Raw genomic sequence first — 22,239 nt, forward strand, 5'->3', positions numbered from 1 at the left:
TTTCCAACAGCGCTTGTTTCAACTATCACATCGGCGAGTACAAATTTTCCACGGTTCACGAATGCATCGGTCACAATGAAACTGTAGTTGAGACCCGTTAATCGACCGGAAAGGAAAAAAAGTATTATCAAACACCGAATCGCACGAAAGCCACGAGATGAATATTTCCATAGGCACAAATTCTGACACTTTCCACTAATCAACACCGACTGACATCAGCTGAAACGTCTAGCGATTCTACCGCAAAGCATGCGCCGAAAGATTGTTGTGCCGTCCAGGTAACCAAGGACGACCGCCGCTTGGATTTCAGTCTCGCGTTGATGTTTGGACATACATATATGGGCCTGTAGGCTACTCTTACTACTCGCTACGTTAACCTACATTCTTTAATTTCTCTAAACACATACCACAGGGGTAATGTCGGTAGAACGGAACCGGGGAATTGAGGACTATAATAATGCTTCACGGAGCTAGTGTCAAGTGGATCGTCGGTTACTGGTTCCTAACAACGAATGAATTAACCGTGTCGAAGGAGTCGGAGGAATGATTACAGAACCATCTCCTGCCGAATTTAATGAGCATACTAGGCGGCACGTAGCTAGATTAGTCACGGATCATTGATTGTGGGTATTTTAGATAACCTGATGTATTTTGTAGGAAAATTAAGAAAGATTCCAACCATGTTTACCAGAAATGGCATAATTATGATAGTTTTCCTTCAGTCTCTGTTGTGTAGTTTCCCAATTCCAAATTTGGTCCTTTGAATCCAATCTTGCTGTTGAAGAGAAAAGCTCCGTTCTCTCTTGTATCCAATAATGTAATGAGGGTGTGAAGTCTCAAACGATTGCTGTGATGAAGATAAACTGGTTGCTAATGATTGTGGAATCAAGTTATACGTGGTAACCATGTTGTGGCTGGTACCACACATCCTCCCTCATCTCTAAATAAAGTATATGTTTAGGATAAATTTATGTATATATTTTAATCATTTATTCTATTGTTTTTCGATTGTGCTTATATAATTGTGCAGGTATGCTGGAAATCTTTTTTCTCTAACTGGACGTTTATTTATTTCCATTCCCGTAGATACCTTTTTACCGTATTGGGTTATTGTTTTGTCCTGTTCCCTTTCGTCAGACTGTCTCCATTCTCCAACTCTCTTGGTTTGGGTAACATGTCTCTTCAGTACTTGTCCATTTTCATCACCTAAAAGAAGCATTCCGTTCTTTTCTTGAATCACTGTATATTTGCGTGGATCGAAACGGGAATCGGTCTTTGTTCGAACTTGACGTTCTATAATTACTTCGTCTCCGGGCTTAACTTGACAAACGCGGGCTCCACGTTTCGTATCTTCACGAATTTTTGCTTGTATCTTTGATTCACGATCTCTGCTGGTAAGCAAATCGTTGTCAAACACTGCTTTTCCGCGGCACAATAGAGGAAGTCCGCGTTTTATTTTTCTACCCATCATTATCTCTTCTGGTGGTATTTTTGTAACGGAGTGGCCAGCTGCATCGTAAGCGTTCACTGCAGAATTTAGTTCTTTCAAGTAACTGTTTCCACTTGAAGAAGCTGCGATCATTGCTTTGTTGACTAATTTCATGCAACTTTCTGCCAAACCGTTCTGTTGTGGGTATAATGGGGTAGAGTAAATAGTGCTGATACCACGCTCACGACAATAATTTTTGTATTCTGTTCCGTTGAATGGCGGACCATTGTCCGATTTTATATTTTGTGGGAAACCCTCTTTTTCAAAAACGTTTTCTAATATTTTTCTAGTGCACTCGAAACTTGTTGAACTAACCGGTCTGGCTATTATATACCTAGATCGATAGTCTACGATAACCAGGATTGAAACTCCACCAAACTTTGCATAAGGTCCGTTAAAGTCCATGGCAATCGTTTCCCAAACTTCGTTTGGTGCAAAAACTCGCTTCATAGGTGTGGGTTTTTCAGGTTTTCCATTTGTAGCACAAATTAGACATGAGCCAACCCATGCTTCAGCATCTTTCGCCATTCCGGGCCACCACACACGCTGTCTTAGGATGCTCTTAAGCTTTGCTGTAGAGGGGTGTCCTTCGTGAGCAATTGCGAGTGTTTTCTTACGTAGATTATGTGGTATAATTGCACACCCGGTTTTAGATAAAATTCCTTTGTGATAAACTAACTCGCTACTTACTGCTTTGAATCGTTTCAAATTTTCAGGCCAAATATTAGTTTTAAGGGCATCCACTACGTCTTGTAACTGTTGATCACCCAAAGATTCTTCTACCAACTCTTCTTCAGTCAAAAATTTTATCGAATTCGCCTCAAGGGAAGCTATTTCCCATGGGCTTCTGTAATCATCAAAAGCATCATCATTACCTTCGTATAATCTGAAGGATGGATCTGCGATATTTTCACGTCCTCGCACGTATTCCACATCAAATTTATATGGACTTAGCCTGAGAGCCCAACCATCCGCACGGTTTAACGCTCGTTTAGAGTCTTCACGCGTTCTGTTTAAGATAAATGTAAAACCCTGTGCATCTGTTCGAAGGGTGAACGTTCTTCCAAGTAAAAAGTAGGCAAAATGTTCAACTGCCCACACGGCACCAAGTGCCTCGCGTTGGTTCTGAGGGTAACGTCTTTCTGTTGTAGTCAGGGTTTTTGATGCAAAACTGATCCTGATGATCCGGGGAGGTTGTTTATTATTAGATTGAACAAATACCGCACCGAGGGCGTTTGGTGAGGCGTCCGTGTACAATATTGTTTTGTCACTTTCTGAAAAATATCCAAGAGTTGTTGTGCATTTGGAAATTTGTTTTTTTAGTTGATTGAAAGCTATTATATGTTCTTCATTCCAGGTCCAAGTATTGGAGCTGGTGACTGCCCAAAGTGGGCTCGCGATATCAGCGAAGTTTTTTATGTAAGGGCTAACATAAGATGCCAATCCCAAGAAACTCCGGAGCTCGGAGACAGTTGAAGGTTGTCTAAATTTTTCAATATCCTTTATCTTTGTCTCATCAATATTAAAGCCGTTTTCATCAAGTTCATGTCCGAGAAACTTCAACCGGGTTTTATCAAACTCGCATTTGGTTTGATTTATTGTTAGATTATTGTCTTTCAAAATCTTCAGAACATGATCAACCGATTTATGCAGATCTTCCAAGTTATCCGCGTAAAGAAGGATGTCGTCGATGTATATTATTTTATTATCTATGTCTCCGAGAATTCGAGTCATTTCCCTCTGGAAAATTTCCGGGGCACAATTCACACCAAACATTAACCGTGTGAATCTAAACATGCCTTCTTCTGATAGAAAAGTGGTTAGGTCTCTCGAGTCCGTATGCAGTTCCAGATGGTAAAAAGCGTTGGTCAAATCAAGTTTACTAAAGATCTTCGCACCATGAAGTTTTATTCGCATTTCGTCTAGTAGCGGCAACCGGAAATACTCTCGCTTTATCGCTCGGTTAGGAGCCCGCATGTTGACCACAAGACGGAAATCGTCTTTACCTTTTGCTACCGCAGACATACCGCTTATCCAGTTAGGAGCCGTCGTAACACGTTCAATTATTCCACGCTTTTCCATTTCACGAAGTCTTTTCCTCGCACTTTCTCTGAAAGCCGCAGGGACATTATAGTATGCATTTTTCGTCGGAGGTATGGACTTGTCTACACTGAATTTTATAAGAACACCCGGTACTTTTGGAAACTTCTCGATGAGGTCAATCACTTCGCAGTTATCAACATTTATGCCAACCTTTAGTAACCTCAAATCGCTAGCTGTGGAACGACTTAATAGTGAACGAAGACCTTCCTGGACAACTAAAAATTCAGTGGTAATCAATGGTTTATGGCATCCAACCACCTCGATTTCTGCCTTAAATCCACATTGTACAGAGATGGGTGTTTTCGAAGCATATGATCTAAGATCATTTGTGGTCTCTAAACTCACTGGTTCAAGTTTGGCTAAACCTAAGTCAAACTCACGCTTCAAAAGTCTCCAGTCATTACCACCGATAATATTCACATCAGCCCCAGAATCTATTAAAAAACGAATTGGGGAAGATGATCCAATTTTGCAATTGATTAGTGCATCTGTTAGCGATATAGAGTTACTTTACTGGGTAATAACAATGATTATTTAATTTTTTTCTTTTTTTTTTTTAATTACTCAAAGTTCATCATTATATTCATTTACCTTGATATTTTGATTTGGCCATATTGACGAATCAACACGTTTACTCGAAATATTGTATGCATTTTTCTTGCGACAAGCAGCTGCGAAATGTCCCAGCTTTCCGCATGTGTTGCAATTGCTGTTTACTGCCGGACACATTTCAAATTTGTGAAATAGATGGTTACATTTGGGACAACGAGAGCGACGTCCTATACTATGAGATTTGTCATTGGCAAATTCTTGACGATTTTTTTTATGATTCCATTCATTGCCAGTTGTTTCAGGTCTACGTTTCAGCTGTTGTCGTTCGTTTATGAAGTTCTGTCGTTTTTGGGTTACTGCAAATGCTTCTGAATGTTCAGATAGTGTGGACTCAGATGAATATGCTTCGTCGCGAGTTGCTGCTTGCACAATAAAAGTCGTCCCATATCCAAAAGTTCTAGCAGTTTTGACTAATTCCTTGTTTCGCATTCCCTTTAGAAGCTGCGCTCTGACGAATCTGTCTTGGTCCTCGGTAGTATAGCCACAAAGACGAACTTTTTCCATTAAACGTGAATGAAATGTTATTGTGGATTCGTCTAATCCTTGTTTAAGATTTGAGAATGCTTCGTGCTCCGCGGTGATATCGATCATAGACTTTAAATAATTTTCAATATTCTTAACAAAAATTTTGTAGCAGTTTGGATCTTGCAGGCTTGGGCGAAGTCTAGCGGCTCTGGATATTCCCTGAAGCTTTTCACCCATTGATAGGAATAGAATCTGTGCGCGTTTAGTTGGATTGTGTATGTTTGAAAGAGATGCGGCAATTTCGAAACGGTCTATGAATTTGTTCCATTGTTCCCTCATTTTGTTAGCGGGAACATCGTTTGGAAAAGGGTGAATGTGTTCCCATCTAATGCTTGCTATACTTGATGATGTATCTGTCTTATCACTTTCGATGTTCCAGTTGTGATCATCCTCATACAATGTTGAAGTATATACTCCCAGCGGTTGATATGAATTTACTGCCCGTGTCAGAGTATTCAATGTTTTTTCCATAAGCTCCATTCTAGTTTCGTAGTCTTTTATTTTATTCTTGTTTGTTAAAGGATTTCCGTTGCGCTTCTCGTTGATAGAGTAATTGTTTAATGTTTCGTGGTTAACAATTTCGCCGGATAACTGTACAGGCGACCAATCAATAGACGATTCATTGTCATCTTCCGAATCGTACTCGGGTGCTCGTACATATTTTCCCGCCATTCTGAATTAGTAATCTACAATAAAGAAATACCGAATGTATAAACTATTTGATTTTAATATCTCTTTTTAAAGACAACAAAATAATAACAAATATCTTCAGCAGACGTCCCGATCCGCGCTGAAATATCTCACGGCCGTCCCGGTCCGCGTAATTTTTTTTTTTTTTAGCGGTCGTCCCGATCCGCACTAAAATTTCTAACGGCCGTCCCGGTCCGTGTCCATTTTTTTTTCAGCGGTCGTCCTGATCCGTACTAAAATTTCTCTGGGCCGTTCCGGTCCGCATATTATTTTTTTTTTTAGCGGTCGTCCCGATCCGCGTTAAAGCATTTAAATTTCTCACGGCCGTCCCGGTCCGTATCATTTTTTTTCAGCGGTCGTCCCGATCCGCACTAAAATTTCCCGATCTGCGTAAAAGCGTTTAAATTTCTCACGGTCGTCCCGGTCCGTATTCATTTTTTTAGCGGTCGTCCCGATCCGCACTATCAATTCTCAGGAATCATAACCGCAATATTCATTTGCCGACGTATAAGTTAAGTTGCTTTATTTTCTTACCTATTTTTTTTTTTTGTTTTGCTTGAGGAAAATTTCTCCCGTCAATTTGCTATGACGATCAAATCAACTTGCTTGACGACAGTAAAACAAAATTTCTTGCAAGTCTTTTTTTTTCGAATTTATAAAGGCGCTTTGTGAGCTTCGTAAATTCGTAAATTATACTAACCGGCTCCTGGCAGGATTGCCAATGTGTAGTTTCCCAATTCCAAATTTGGTCCTTTGAATCCAATCTTGCTGTTGAAGAGAAAAGCTCCGTTCTCTCTTGTATCCAATAATGTAATGAGGGTGTGAAGTCTCAAACGATTGCTGTGATGAAGATAAACTGGTTGCTAATGATTGTGGAATCAAGTTATACGTGGTAACCATGTTGTGGCTGGTACCACACATCTGTGAAAATCGTCAACCGAGGCCCGAAGAGACGTCATTTCGAAAAATATGCTCTCATAAATTCATATTCATACTAAGCCTTCATATTATTCTAAGCTATTATTCTGTATTAGATTTAATGAAGATCTTACTCCAACCAACTACAGAATATAAACAAAACTACATAGAAATCAGATAATTTATTTTGTCGTGAATACGACTTACTTTACTATGGGGCGCCTTTTCAAAATTTACCCTCTGAGAGAGTGATAAGTTTTTGATCGTGAATATCACCTGTTGTATCTAATGAATCAACAAGATGGAACTTAAAATAATTTGCACCGTCAGTAACACATTCACTTACGAACGGCAATGCAAAAGTGGAAGTGATGATGTTGAACACATCTTCATGCTAGTATACAAATATCCCGTGCGAAACAGAGTTGCCACGTATACAGATCAAAATGTATTTTTGTCGTGAATACTTTAGTATGCGGCCGAAAACAAAAATGAACAAATTGTTAGAACAATGGTTTCCACTTGAATTGCGCATTCTACTTTCCAGGCGTATCAGAACTGCCTAAACTTAAAGCAATCTTAAATATTTCTTTATCACAGTGATGTGATCGTCCTAAAAAGGACGGGGTTTTCAACTCCTCGTCGTTACGGATGGCCAGCTGCAGATGGCGAGGGATGATTTTCGTTTTCATGTCACGGGCAGCGTTACTGGCCAGTTCCAACACTTCGGCAGCCAAGTACTCCATCACAGCCGCCAGATAGACCGGTACACCGGCACCGATACGCTCGGCGTAGTTCCCCTTCCGGAGCAGACGATGGATTTTGCCAACTGGGAACTGCAGACCAGCACGATTTGAGTGGGACTTTGCCTTGCCCCTAACTGTTCCTCCTGTGTGCGTTTCTGTGTAAAAATTCCACACGATGCTGTTGACAGCTAGACAGCCAAATCAGTATTACTGGCTGCCGCTCTACTAACTCTCTCTTTTATGTCGTCTCACTGTTTCCCGTTCTGCGAATAAGGAAAAGCAATTTTGGCAAAGGGGCTGTCCTTACACCGCTGCCAGTAGCAGGTATAAAACGAAATGTCATGTGAGAAATACCGTCATTCGTAATCTAACACTCGATGTGGATAGACGAATAACCTACGTCTAATTTCGATTTTGTTTTATTTTTTATTCGCAGTTGTCTACCTACCCAAGCTATGGGTAAAACGCGCCATAGATCCGAGAAGGATCCAAAGAATGCTAAGCGTCTGAAGCCAAGTGATGTACAGGTAAACGATCGTTTGCTGAGTAAAAACCAATATGCTGATCTGCCAGTTGATGTCGAAGAGGAACTGCAGAAGAAGGAAAAAATGCCGCCTTTCTACCTGAAGGGCTTCCCACCAACTCAACGCTTGGATTTCAACACACTGATCAGCAAAGGACTACAGGCAACAATCCGTTTAGTACTGAAGGCTACAAAATAACTGTTCCGGCTTTGAACCACTACAAAGGAATGGAATGTTATCTGAAGCAGACAATAGCGGAATACTTCACACACGATATTGCCGCCAACAAACCTATGAAGGTTGTACTTCGAGGACTACGCGACATGATGGAAGCCGAACTAAAGCAGGCACTGTTGGAGGCTGGACTAAAGCCTATGATGGTGTTTAAAATGAAACGACATAATACGGACAAAAAGTTTAGAGATCAACTGTACCTGATTCATCTGGAGAAGGGCTCCATCACCATGAGTCAACTGAAAACGATTAAATCATTGTTTCACATAATCATCGAATGGCAAAAGTATAAACCGGTACATCGGGATGTCACACAGTGCACGAACTGTTTGAACTACGGCCATGGAGCGAGGAATTGCCACATGAAAAGTCGGCGCGGGAAAAATGCCGAATCACATAATACCAACGATTGTGTCTACTAGATGACATCCATCTACTAGCAAATCGTGTCCCAAACGTGCTGAGTTCACAAAAATTCGACAACAGGCGTCCCGTAAACAATCAACGCGCAAGAATGTTCCACAGAAGGATGAAGTTAATTTCCCACGGCTCCCACCGAAGAGGGATATTCCGAATTTGCCGCCACTTCCTCGCAGCAATCCAAAAGATTCAGCCGCTGGATCACAAAAAGAATCTTCCTCAAAAATCCCTCCTGGATGGGGCAAGAATCAACCACAAGCAAAGGATGACTCTGGTGATTTATTTTCTGCTGAACAACTGATCGTCATTTTTGAAACAATGACAACAAAACTACGAAACTGCAGAACGCGGTTAGATCAAATCAACGCCTTAGGCAAATTCATCATCGAATATGTAATATAATGAGTTGGTTATAGTAAATTGGAATGCTTGCTCACTCAGGAGCAAAACAGCTGAGTTATCCGACTTTCTTCAAGAGAAGAATGCCGATATTGCTATTTTAACTGAAACTCATCTCAAACCTGAAATTTCTATTTGTATTTCCAATTACAGGATTCACAGGCTCGACAGGGCAACTACCAGAGGAGGGGGAGTTGCCATTGCCATTAAACGATCCATTCAGCATAGGCTTATGTCAGCCTTTAAATTGCAACTCATAGAAGCCATCGGAATTGAGATTACAACGACGATGAGACCCATCATCATCATTGCAGCGTACTGCCCCAAACAAACCAATCTTCGAGATGGTACGTGTGCATCATTGAAGCGAGATCTGGCTATACTCACTCGACGACAGAACAAATTCATCATTGCTGGGAACGCACGGCATGAGCTGTGGAGAAACAGAAGACAGAATCGAAACGGATTCGTACTTGCCGAAGATTACGAAGCTGGACAATACAACATCTTCGCTCCGGATCAACCAACGCGACTTTCCAGATCGGGAGTTCATTCCATTTTGGATATATTCATCAGCAACATCGCCATAGACAGCTCTCCGGTTGTCTTCTACGAGCTCTCTTCTGACCACTTTCCAGTAATATTGACGTTGGGATCTTCACCAGAAACAGTGCCTTTTCAACCACGGAGGAACTATTATCGCACCGATTGGGTCCAATTTGAACAAATCGCCGACCAACTTATTAATAACGATTTGCCACTTGATTCCCCGATGGAAATCGATGCGGCCCTATCTTCCTTCCAGCATTCAATCACAGTCGCTCGTGATAGGACGGTTTCAGTACAACATATGCCGAGTTCCTCTCTTCAAATTGACAGTGTCACCAAGAAACTCATCCGACTTCGAAATATCTACCGGAGGCAGTATCAACGAACTGGTATCCTAGATAGGAAGACTTCTTATAACAACTTAACTGGGATAATCCAGGAAAGGATATCTGAGCTTCGCAACAGGAACTTCCAGCAAAAGCTTCGAGAAATTCTCCCACATTCAAAGCCCTTCTGGTCCTTAATGAAGGTGCTTAAGAAAAAACCGAAGCCTATTCCTCCTCTGATGTCACCCCAGGACGCAGCTGAAGGAATACCTTTAATCACACCAGTAGAGAAGGCAAATGCGCTAGGCCAGCAGTTTGTGTGTTCTCACAATTTAGGACTCAACATTGTTAGTCCATATGAAAGAGCCGTTGTTGATAGCGTAGCTGAGGTTGACCAATCAGACAGCTTGGTTCCTGAGGAAAGTAGAGTCACTGCGAATGAGCTGATGGCTTTTGTGAAAAAATCCAAAAATATGAAGGCCCCCGGTTTCGACAACACATTCAACATTGAGCTGAAACATTTGAGTATTCGCTCATTTGTTTTCTTAGCTAAAATTTTTAACAGGTGCTGGGAGCTTGGTTACTTCCCTTCAAAGTGGAAGTTAGCTAAAGTTATCCCAGTTTTGAAACCGGGGAAAGATCCTTCCTTTTCCAAGAGCTATCGGCCCATCAGCTTACTCTCTGCCCTATCCAAGCTGTTTGAAAAGTCAATACAGAGGCGAATTCTTGCTTTCGCAGATGAACAGGATATATTCTGGAAGAACAGTTTGGGTTCCGGAAAGGAAGATCCACCATCCACCAACTTACAAGGGTTAACAACGTCATCCAGCAAAACAAATCAGTGTCCAAAACGACTGCCATGGCAATATTGGATATTGAAAAGGCATTCGATAATGTGTGGCACGATGGCCTGGTGTTTAAACTGCATCGGTATAATTTTCCCATGTATCTTATTAAAATTATCAAAAATTATCTTGCAGATTGAGCATTCCAGGTTTCTCTGAATAATTCACTTTCAGAAAGATTTACTATTCCTGCTGGTGTACCCCAGGGAAGTATCCTAGGTCCCATTCTATACAACATTTTTACATCAGACATCCCACCTCTTCCGGGTGGTGGTGTTCTGTCACAATTTGCTGATGATACTGCCATTCTTTACAAAGGTCGTGTCATTAATGCTCTGAAAAATAAACTACAGACAGGTCTGGACGCTTTAACGGAATATTTTACAAGCTGGAAAATTGTGATCAATGCAGCAAAAACTCAGGTCATCTTGTTTCCACATTCAAGATCTCCAAAACTTGTTCCATCAGACCAAAAGGAAAAAAATGGAACTGAAAAGGATTTTTCAGTCTAACTCAAAAGAAAAAAAAATGCGCTATGGGGTTTTCAATCGATCGAAATAATGAATTTTGAGTTTAAACTGAGTTAGTTACAACACGCTTCTAATTCGAAGGAGATAAACAAATTTTTACTAGTTCTTAAAGTCCAGTGGACAAAATGGTATTCATGCGTTCCCAAATTGTTTTAAGCCACTGCAGCCAGCTAGAGGCATCTTGGTCGTCCAGTTCGCCGTATCTGGATATTTCGTTTACTAAATATTCGACGCGATTCGCCAACAATACGGTTAAGTATAGTATCAGGCTGGTGATCAAAATAATCAACGTTATGCTTGTGATCCAAACGCACGACATTCCGACCGATTTGACATTCTGTTTGTTGTTTGCTTTACAGACGTTCATGAAACTATTGCTGACATTCAGTTTACTTAACCGCTGACTACAGCCACTGGAATCAGGGTCCATTTGATTTTCGCGCACGAAGCTGAACACAACATGCCTCTCTAGTCCACCGTCGAGACTGCTACTGTCGCGTATAAAAACTCGGCTTGGCATCTCCTGGCAAGGGCTGGGAATTCCGTAAAACGTTGCGGAATCGATGGAATTTTGATGATGTAACCCGGATTCCTGTCTGTCAGTAAATATCATCGTATCTTCAAGGTTCAACGGCTCTTGGTATGTATTACTGTTGAATATGAAGAATATTTTTCAAACCTAGAGATACTTTCGGAAATCCGCATTCATACCTTTGACTAGATAAACCTTCCACGGCCCGTTGCAGCGAATAATCGGCGGCAACTTTCGTTGCAGAATTGCTATCTACTTGCTGAGGTTCCCCAATGTTTTTATTTTTCCTTCCTTGCGGAGTGACATCCTGATGCGGTGAAGTGAATGGGCGACCGTCAGCTTTTAGTATAACTCCCGACGGAGTTCGTTTTGCACCACTAGATTGTTTCAACGGTTCTCGATACGCCGAACGAGTTGGAATTTTTGAGGAAACTGGTCGCCGACGATTTAGTGGAGTTTTGCTGTCCATAATGGAAAAATGGGAAGTAAATTCTGAAGTTTAAAACGATTACTAGATTGCATATCAACAGTTGTGATGAAGTAAAGTTTTGTTGTGACGGATCGTTTTCAGCCTGCTATGCTGGTTTGATTTAAAAAATTTTTTCCTAGTTTGTGTTAGATCAATTTCTAATTGACATCTTAACGCAACTGGTTTCACAAAGTGAATTGTATTGTATGGCATAAAAAAGCAGTTGATTCAAACCAAGATATTCCAGAACTGTTATGTTTGCTTCATCAAAAAACAAATCATTAGAACTATCTGGATCTTAATCATTTTTACAATATTTTTTTCGGTTAAAAATAGAAAAAGTAAAATGAAACAAGTTCGTTAATGTCCCAATATTTTCTTGAACAACAGGAACCGAGGCGGATTCACTGATATTCAACTCAAATTTCTCGGTGTGGACAACACCCGGACGGCTTCCCTACATTTTCAATGTGATGGACTAGCTTAGTTAACCATATTCGGAAAAGAGTCAAAGGACGCGGACAAATTGGGCCCATCACCACCTAGACGCCATAGAACATGCATTAAAAAAAAGCTTCAATCAACGAAGTGGAACACTTTCAATGATAGCTCCGCTAACGATTCACCACATAAGAAATAGCGATAAGGAACGCGTATGAATTGAGCCTACCACAAGCTATAGTTTTGAAGAATAACATGAAAGAAGAAAAATACTTCCACCTGATTAGACTGTTATTAAAAGCTCGAAGGAATAGAAATATAGAGGAAATAAAAACACTTAGTTAAACTATGTAAGTTCCAGAAATCGTGGCCTTTTACGACATGGAAGCAGGATCTACTTATGGCTAAATTTTTGACACCGGATTTCACACTCGCTCCTATTCGGAGAAAGATAATAGACACTATCAAACCCTGAGTTAGACCTCAGCCCCTGCTCAATCCGATGGACTCATCGATGGCGACCGAAACCTTATTTAGATTGACAAGTTACCGCATTTTATTTTAAAGTCTTTTAGCTCATTCCACTAACCGTTAAATAATAGTTTTTGTTTGTAAAAGCAGCCAATTTTAGGTTTCACGCAAAGAATGGCGGAAATGAAGAAAAAGCACCATTTCTGCGAATTTATCGTTAAAAAAAAATACAAATGTCGGTGAAGAAGTATTTTCGAGGACACATTTAAGAATGCATGATTTGCGGTGTCAACTGTATCTTAGCGCTCAATTGTCAGAAGTGAAAAAATCACAGCAACACATTTGTAGTAGATGTTTTTTTTTTACCCCTACACGCTAATTGGACATAGCTTAAAATTTGAGTTGCGATCACTCAAATCTACTAAATAAAGCAAACATTTGAGTTCTGATTTAATTCAAGTTCTCTTACTCATACGTTAAAGAGTAAGCATTGAGTTTTCAAATATTTAAGTGAAACAAAAATCTAACCGTCATGTTCGGTGTGTGTTGTTTAAATACTGTCAAGAATATAATCGATTAAATGTGTTGTTCATTGACGATTCGAAGACGCTTTCCTGACATAGTTCGCTATTTTAGTTAAATATGTTATTTTTATGGGTGTTCTAGGTTTCAATTATATTCAGAAGAAATCAAACAGGAATATGGAAAAACCATTTAATTTTAGTCCCATACAGGTCACTTCATTATGGACTGTTGGAACATTTTGGTTCAACGTCCAATAAATCTAGAAACGCGGACTGGTATGAAACAAAAATTAAACGATTTTGAATATATACAATACAATTTATGAAATAGAATGTTTTGAGGTTAAAGAACTCAATGTTTAGTAAAATGTACTCAAATATGAGTGAACATATGTTATTAAAATTAGAGTTCAAACAACTTAAATTTCTAGTTAACATTTCCCAAATTTTTAGGTAATACACATTTTTCCTACATCGGACTGAAAGCTGAAGCTAGGCGTATCGGACTGGCCATAAATGCGTCGAAAACAAAATACATGAGAGGAAGAGGCTCTAGAGAAGAAACACTACGCCTCCCACCACGAATATTTATAGACGGTGACGATATCGAGGTGGTTGACGAGTTCGTGCATTTGGGCTCACTGGTGACCGCCGACAATGACACCAGCAGAGAAATACAGAGACGTATTTTGGCAGGGAATCGTGCGTACTTTGGACTCAGAAAAACCCTCCGATCGAGAAAAGTACGCAACCGCACGAAATTGACCATCTACAAAACGCTAATTAGACCAGTTGTTCTCTATGGCCACGAGACCTGGACTATGTTGGCAGAGGACCAACGTTCCACAGTGAAAAGAACTAAAAAGATTGCCCTGTATGTGTTTCCAGCATCAAGGAGCAATATATGTATAAATCTGTTTGGTGTAAGGCGACTTGCAATTTTAACATTCAAACGATGAACTTTTAAACTGTAAACAAATACACGTCGATTGTCAAAAAAAGTTCATTTTGTTCATTTTGTGAAGCTATGGCATGTTCGTGCAAAACCTAATTGGAAATGTAAAAGTGTCAATTGATGTTCATCCTGCAAATTTTGTGAGGTTATGTCATGCTCGTGTAAAACGTAATTCAGGTTGCCTTAGTCATCATGGAATTGGTATTGTTTGCTATATGTTATCGGTTGCTTTGGCAGCCACAGCATTTTATCGAATAAAGACAATTTTTCTGAGAACTTTGTCCGAATTCGATTTGAGAAAATTCTCTTCTTTTGCAAAAAATAAAAGAAATTCTTCCTGACGACAATTTTTCAATTTATTGTTACTACTTACTACTACTATTGTTGTTTCTCATTGTATTGCTAATATTGTCATGATTTTTCAACGAAATTTCTCAATTATTTGCCGGTGTGAGAAAATTTGACCTGTGGTAGTGCGGGCGCCAATGAACCGTAAACCTTTTTTGCGTGAGGTGACTGAGGGAAGGCCTACGCGGTGCTCAGTCAGAGAACCTGGAAGAAGTTGCCGAGTGCAATTAAAGGGGATGTACGTGTAGTGCGAGTGCGGCAGCCCAAGATCGAGCATCGTGTTTCGAAGACGGGACTAAAAAAAGTAATTACGAAAAAAAACAACGTATTTTCATAGTTTATTTGTTTATTTCTTCCATTTAATTTGAAATTTTACAGAAACTAATTTCACTAGAACAGTTTTGAGTGTTTGTCGTTCGCTCGTTCGCTAGGCTATTTACAAATTGTTTAAATGCCAAGAGGTACGCCTGAAACCGACTGATCATTTGTACAACGCGTGAATTTCGAATTGTTCGGTTTTTGTTTCTACAGAGAGAGGGAAAAAGAACATCTACATCTACTGGATAAAACTTAGCGTCTAAACTCTTACCATTCTATTACGATTTAAAAAAACAGTCTCATTTGGAAGTCATGTTTTGCGAATATGTAATATTGCTGTAAGAATTTTCACTACACCTAGGGGGGGAGGGTAGCGGAATCGATTCAAACGTTTTTTTTTTGTTCGATCGGAACCGCACTACTTTTTCGTACACCCGGTTACTAGTTTTAGGATTGAATCTTTTTAAAAAGCATATGGCAAGATAGTTTACAATAATTCTCATTGTTGTGTTGTTGTGTTAAAAAAAATCACTATTTACAGGTTTAAAATCCTTGACAATGTCTTAACACTTAAACATAGCACTGATTCAGTTTCCTACACGGAAGGTTAGTCCCCTATTCGATCACCAGGCAGGGCTCGCAAGTCAGGGGGACGAGCATTCGAACGAACAAAAACAAATGCTCCTGGGTGTCATGGTAATAAATGCATATTTGGAGGACTTTTACATACCGACCAAAAATGGGTAATGGTATTTCCAACGCGTTCATTGCGCTTCTATTGTCTATGTTTTGTGCTGGAGGTCGTACCTTGATACAAGGCATTGCAAAATTTGCACAAATTAAAATATATGAAAAGTATTTCCGCTTCGTTCTTCTTTCTGTGCTCGTCCACTTTTAACTAAATAAAATGCGTTAGGTTAGTGGCTAATATTTACATGTCATTTGAATTAACATATTTTTTTTGTCTAACAATTGCGCCTCTATATTCTGTTTCCTAGCTTGATTTTACATTTTACATATTTCTACACGTACTCCTCCGAAGGTTTCTGTACACCGGCCGGTATCCGAAGCGAGCTCGGGACGCGCCCATTCACCGTATCCGGCAGCTCGGCAATGTCCTTGAAGACACCCATCAGACTTTCGAAATTGGGTCCCCAGTTCAGCAGGTAATCCCAACCGGTCGCCGATGGTGAGGCTCCGTTCGGTTGACGATACATTCCTACCATGTGGGTGGACAGATCGTCATCGGATGCCACCAGCGTACTCAAAGAGCCCCGGAAGGAGGAATCAAATCCATCGTAGGACGACGGTGGAAGGTGGGGTGGCTTGTTGCTGTTGTTGTTATCACTGACCACCCGTCGGCTGGTGTCCTCACGGTTTTTGCTGTACTTGTCTCCGCTGATACTGTTATTGTCGTACTCGATTTCCGAACAAGTGAAACTGTCGTTTCCACTCTCATCGGTGGACGTGGAACTGTGGGCATCCACTGCCGGTGAGTGGTGCATGTGGGTTAAATGGGGAGCCGGTACCCGTGGAGCTTCACTACTGCTCGAAACTGCATCCAGCGTTGATACTAGACTTGAGGTTCGTGGTCGCGAATTCAGTCGTTCGATTTCCTCTGCTGTTAAACCCATCGGTCCGGAAACGACCGAATTGACATTCTGCGGTTGCTGGGGTACGCCCGGGTTTTTACGGCTTGCACTGGAACTTTGGCCGGACAGTTGACTCATGACCGGACTGTTGAGGCTACGTTCGCTATTACTGTGCAATGCATCTTTGCCGACTCCTCCCGAACTGGAGGTGGTTGCTAGCAGGGCACTTTGCAGAGGTTTACCCGAGATGTCGTGCAGTGTCAGAATTCTAGGTTGCTGAGAGCTCAGTTCGGAACTTGGGGAAAGTCTTGCCAGTGGAGTGGTTTGATGTGGCCGCGGTGTATTCGACGGCGGAGGTTGACTAGCTTGTGGTGGAACCCGCGGTGCATAAGGTCCTGCATGGTGCGGCGAATGTCGGTGCTGTTGTTGGGCAGATGTTTGATGCTTATGGTGAGTGTATGTCGCCACCGGTGGAGGTGTGGCCTTGTACTTCCGAACACCCCCGGCTTCACGGTATCCTTTGTAGTGATATACAATATCGATATCGGAAGGAGCTATCGAGCTGGCATTTTCCAGATCATAGTGTTCGGGATATTCCGATCCTAGATCAACGGGATTTGTGTGATCGTGTGTGTGATGTGATTGACTTGGTGGTGGCAGTGGTGGATGATGATCTTCTCTGAGTGGAGGACTCTTGCTTACCACTTCCCGTTCAATGATATCTGGACGCTGTGGGCGTTGTGGTTCGCCCGAGTTGATATCACGTTCTTTGTATTTTTTCGAAATGAGTTCCGGTCCTACCAAATGGTGCCCTCCAACTCCTCGTAGCATGTCGTTACTTTCCGAATGGTATCCAACCACTGACAAATCGTTAACGTGCAGGCCCCGTCCGATATCACTGTGAACACCGGAAGACACCAGCTGGGAGGTGCTCAGCAGTGTGGATCCACCGTTTTGTTTCGAGTGCATTGTCGAGGGACCTCCGAGACCACCACTCTTCTCTTTGTGTTGCTTCCGTAAGCGGAACACCAGGAACGACAGGAATATAGCGACCAGCAGTACGACAAAGAATACGATCACCAGTGTGATCCCGATGCTCAGAGGATCGGTAACTTGTGCTGCTCCCAAACCAGCCAGTAAACATCCCGGTAGAACATTTCCGTGATGAATCACACGCTTGAAAATACTGCCGGATCCATTGAACGGCTGGATTTCGTTGTTGATGGTGAAATTAGTTAGGCAACCTTGGAAGTACACTGGCATAACCTCATTCACGAACAGTTCCCGCCGTACGTTACCGATCGACAGTACTGTTAGATAGGGATCGAGGAAATCGTGAACTCCAGCTGAATCAAGATCTTCGATGGCACTCCTACCATCTACGATCACCTGCAAAATTCGGTTGTGTGCGTGCAACGTGATGTTGTGCCAATTTCCATCGGCTAAATTATCCAGTGACGAAGCCGTGATATTGATAAACGATGTCTGGTGGGAGTTGTAGAAGATCTTTCCATTTTTAAGCTCGATTGAAGTGTAGTGCTTGTTGGTAGCTGCATAGATCAGCAGTCCGTTGGGTTTGTTAGTTTTGAACAATAGACTCATATATTTCGGTGGATCTTCTGCGATCGTCAAGCTCGAAATATTCTCGGTCTTGATCGAATAACGCTTGTTTCGAGTCACATCGTAACTCCAGATGCTTTTCCCGCTGTAGATATTTTCCAGCAGCTGCATGCGTTTGTGTTTCTCGGAGATTTCGAACTCGATGAAGCCTCCATCCGCTATCGAGTAGTGTTCCAGCGAGTTGGAACAATCGGGCGATAGGATCGATGCTCCACACCGACACATCGCCGTATGCCACCGGTCCAAACATTGACCGTATGCACCGCACCGAGGTTGCGCCGGATCTTCCGGTAATCCCAGACTGCAGGGACCGCCGTTGTTGCTTCGTTTACAGGTGGATTCTACGCCGAATGATTTCAACGGACTGCTCAAATTCAGAGCGCGTCCGTTAATCGAAACACTGTGCACGCAGCCCACCAAATCATCGGAATGCACCTGTCCCGGCCGTTCCAGGACTGGATCGGCGGATGCCAGACCACCTACCAGCAGGAAGTGTTTGTTGAAGTTTAATGTTCTGTAAGTAGAGAGAGAGAGAAAACAAAATCAGTTTTGTTTAGAGAGAGAGAGAGTTGAACGTTGCAAGAATATTTCAATCTAAGTGAGCGTTGCCTTGTTTTGTTTTGACAGTTTTCTCTCTGAAGTTAAATTTTGCTGTTTTATTTCGAGTCATTTTCGCGATTGCCTCAGAATACGGAAGAAACATGGATGGAAAATTTATCCGTGACCTTGAAATCGCTTCTATTTCACAGTTACTTCGAAAAATCCAAGGCTGTCGGAAAATAAATGTTCGGTTTTCTTATATGAAGCCACTGCGAAAATAGAATTTTTGACCGAGACCTGGGAAACCAATTGTCACATACCATTCAACTCAGTTCGTCAAATTGAGCTATCTCTTCGTTTGTATGTATGAGTAAGAAAATCTCACTCACTTTTTTCGGATAAGGTTTGATCGATTTTCATTAACTTAGGTTCAAATGCAAGTTCTTATGGTTCCATAAGGAATTTCTGAATTTCATCTGGATCCGACTTCCGATTTCATATTTAAAGTGTAATGAATATTTGAAATTTCATGCCTTTAATTATTTTGCGGCCTTATCCTAAAATTTTCCTTGTTGGTTTCTTCTGCAAAGAATAAAATAATTGACCATTTTCCGACACGCGTGCAAAGACAGATAAAACAAATTAACTTTTTACTGGAAGCAGACAGAGAGTTTATGTCTTCCACAATATTGTAGACAATGTAATTTCTGATAACTTCACACTAATCCTACATAAATACTACATAGCGTTAGATTTTGTAATAATACGTACAATAACAATTGTAATTATAGACCACTTCAAAGCTGTGTGGATATTTTGAAAAAAATTGAATTGTTTTATATAAACAATGGTCATATTTCGTACTTAATTATTTCAAAAGGTTGATGCATACCAATCCACTCTAGTTTGAATGTCCTTTTAATGTACTTCAAAACCTCAAAGAAATGGTTTGTATCCGTTAGTATCCTAGATCCTATCTTCCTAATTGTGCTCAGAACTGTTTCAATTTGTAGGACATGTTAGTTGCTAGCCGTACGAACCTTTTTCTCTGTTTTTGTTCCCGGAAGTACCAGAAATTGTGGGCAAAATTACAGAGAGGATCTCACTTCACTTTCTCAGTTGTGGCTTAACCCTGTTTTTACAAGCTTAAACCTAAATGAATTGAATTATTGTCCCATAGGCTGCTATCGAATTTTTTACCCGGATCAGACTTGCGGTTCCGGAGGTTGTGCTAGTTTACATCAGAACAAACTTTCCTGTTTCTATTCAATGAATAGGTCTTTTAAGAATTTCTTAGTAATATTTATGACAGGATGAGTAATGTGAGAAAGGTATCATTTTTCCAGTAGATCCATTAAAACTGGGTTTGCGAGCGCTTCTACCGTCGTAGCTTTGGCTGTTTAGAGCTGTTCAACCAAAATCTGAACACCAACAAGATTTATGGTCACAGGCTCCTGAAATCGGTTGATTAGATGTTCAGAAGTGACCACGAAAATTGGTTGCTTCAAGAGGATAGTGCCCCAAACACCGTCGCTGCCTGATGCAGCTATGACAGGAAAATGCGCGTACACTTTCTACTAACATAGTCTGTAAGCACTTCTACGATCTCACGACAGGGAAACGCCTTTCAGGTGCGTTTGGCATTCTGCCACTACGTGAGACAACAATATCGTATTTGTTTCAAAAGATTAACCCATCGAACTCGCCAGCGCTTCATCCGATTTTTTTTTGTGAGCGTAGCAACCCATGAAATAAGGAAGTAACGCTCGAAGCAAACGGTCATCAAAACAAATTTTTCTCATTGTTACCAGTTTTTACTTGTCATTCTGTTCGACCATTTCTTCAAGTTATGCTTTTTTCCAAAAAAAAAGGAGCATCTTTGAGCACGGGCGGCATCGAGTGATGTTCTTTCTAGAAGCTGTTGAAGGTTCGAAAAAACTTACGGAAAAAGTTCCTGCTGAAGGTGAGCCAAGAAACAAGTTTTTCAAGATGGACCGAAAAACGAAACCGTTGCTGGTAGAAATCTGCGACAAGTCAGACCCTGTTACGCAAACAACTGACAAGGTTACGAATGAAGGATGGCGCACACCAGATGCGGAATCAATTCGTGGATTTCGACGAGTTCAAGTCTGTGGGAGGGAAGCTGGGGAAAAACGATTTAGTTTCCCAGCTGCTTCCGACGCTTCCAGACAGTTACGATACATTTCTAAGGCGGAACACAGAACGAGTGCGAGAAGCTGAGCTGAGCTGAGCTGGTGACTGATATTAGTTGGTCAAAAGCGGAAAACATACTTACAGCAAACCAACGGGAACCCTGTCAGAGTATAAGCGATAAATCTGCTCAGCTTCTACTCTGACAGGGTCCCTCTGTTTTGCTGTAAGTGCGATTCCCGCTTTGGTCAGCGCCAAGCTCGGCTCAGCTTCCGGTCTCCCCTCTGTCTGCTCTGGAAAATATCGACGAAAAAAAGCTTACCTTATACGCTACCCATTTTTTACGATCGAGTTAAAGTTTGAGTAGATAAAGACCTAATTTTGGGTAGCTTATAGAAGAGCTCGACAATGAGTGATTTCTCCTCAAAAAATAAGTGAACTCGATTTTCAGTGTACCGAACATGAAACAACGGTTGCTAGGAGAGAAAGCAAACGGGCTGCTAAAGAAAACAGCCTGCTGCGAAACTCGAAAATTCTACTGACAAAACGTCTCCTTTAAGCAGCGAAGCAATTCACAGGTCCAATAAAAAAAATTGTTATCGGTTGACGGACGGTAAAATTAGAAATATTCGATTAGATTCGATAGTGAAATTGAAAATATAAAAATTTACTTTTCCTTGATAGATCGTAGAGGAAAGTGGGGAATTTCAAACCACACTTTGATTCGAACGAAAATTGTAATTTTTCAAAATGTGAGATATAAAGGTTAAACTAGAAACAAAATGCTACGTTCTAGGATTTTTAGAATTTATAAATTTCAAATTATTACAAAGTTTTTAAGGTTTATAGAAAAAAAGTTTTGAATTTGGTCGCTTCGAGATATTGAATTCCCAACAAGCCACATTGAAAATGAAAATTATTAATAAAATTTAGATGTTTTTTTTCGAAGTCGTAGTTTCAGATCAAGTTTTACAACGTAACGTGACATATTAGCGATAAATTACCAAACGTAATATTAAAAAACCTGTTGTAACCTCTCCACCTAATGGTGAGATCGGAGATTTTGATCCCTATTTTCGGTACTTCCGGAGACCGCTACATCCAAAGTGAGTTTGTGTGATTATCAACATACCAGACCTATGAGCTGGAGGAATTTATTAACTATTATTGAGAAATTAGCTCATCTTTACACATACTTGTATACATCAAACAATTGAATTTGCATTCTTCTTTCTTCCGCCACCATTTCGTTTTAAAACCGGAAGTTAGATTCATATGAAATTCATATTTTTATGGGGCAAGACTCATATGAAATTTATACTTTTTTGGTCAATAATTTGACAGGCAAAATCATTTAGAATCAAATAA

General features: G+C 40.9%; 2 protein-coding genes across 2 annotated transcripts in view; both read right to left on the minus strand.

Moving 5' to 3' along the window:
• Positions 1-11,016: 11,016 nt before the first annotated feature.
• Positions 11,017-11,975, minus strand: LOC131432071 (uncharacterized). Its single transcript, XM_058598122.1, has 2 exons — positions 11,622-11,975; positions 11,017-11,560 (listed from the first exon to the last, which is right to left on the minus strand). Exons 1-2 carry the CDS (start codon positions 11,909-11,911, stop codon positions 11,017-11,019), a joined length of 834 nt encoding a protein of 277 aa, XP_058454105.1. The 5' UTR covers positions 11,912-11,975.
• A 3,033-nt stretch (positions 11,976-15,008) lies between these two features.
• The window catches only part of LOC131432073 (cadherin-related tumor suppressor), a 317,261-nt gene continuing 310,030 nt past the window's right edge, over positions 15,009-22,239 (minus strand). Inside the window, exon 11 of the mRNA XM_058598123.1 lies at positions 15,009-18,694. Coding sequence (XP_058454106.1) covers positions 15,991-18,694 — 2,704 coding nt within the window. The 3' untranslated portion in view covers positions 15,009-15,990. The remainder of the gene's footprint in view (positions 18,695-22,239) is intronic.

Source organism: Malaya genurostris, chromosome 2 (assembly GCF_030247185.1).
Source record: "Malaya genurostris strain Urasoe2022 chromosome 2, Malgen_1.1, whole genome shotgun sequence".
Lineage (NCBI taxonomy): Eukaryota > Metazoa > Arthropoda > Insecta > Diptera > Culicidae > Malaya > Malaya genurostris.

Bases quoted from the DNA above. Each gene is read 5' to 3' on its own strand.
- LOC131432071 (XM_058598122.1), bottom strand. From the start codon at position 11,911: ATGGACAGCAAAACTCCACTAAATCGTCGGCGACCAGTTTCCTCAAAA. The intron at 11,561-11,621 runs GTATGAATGCGG...CATATTCAACAG, and splicing joins GAAGGTTTATCTAGTCAAAG to TAATACATACCAAGAGCCGT.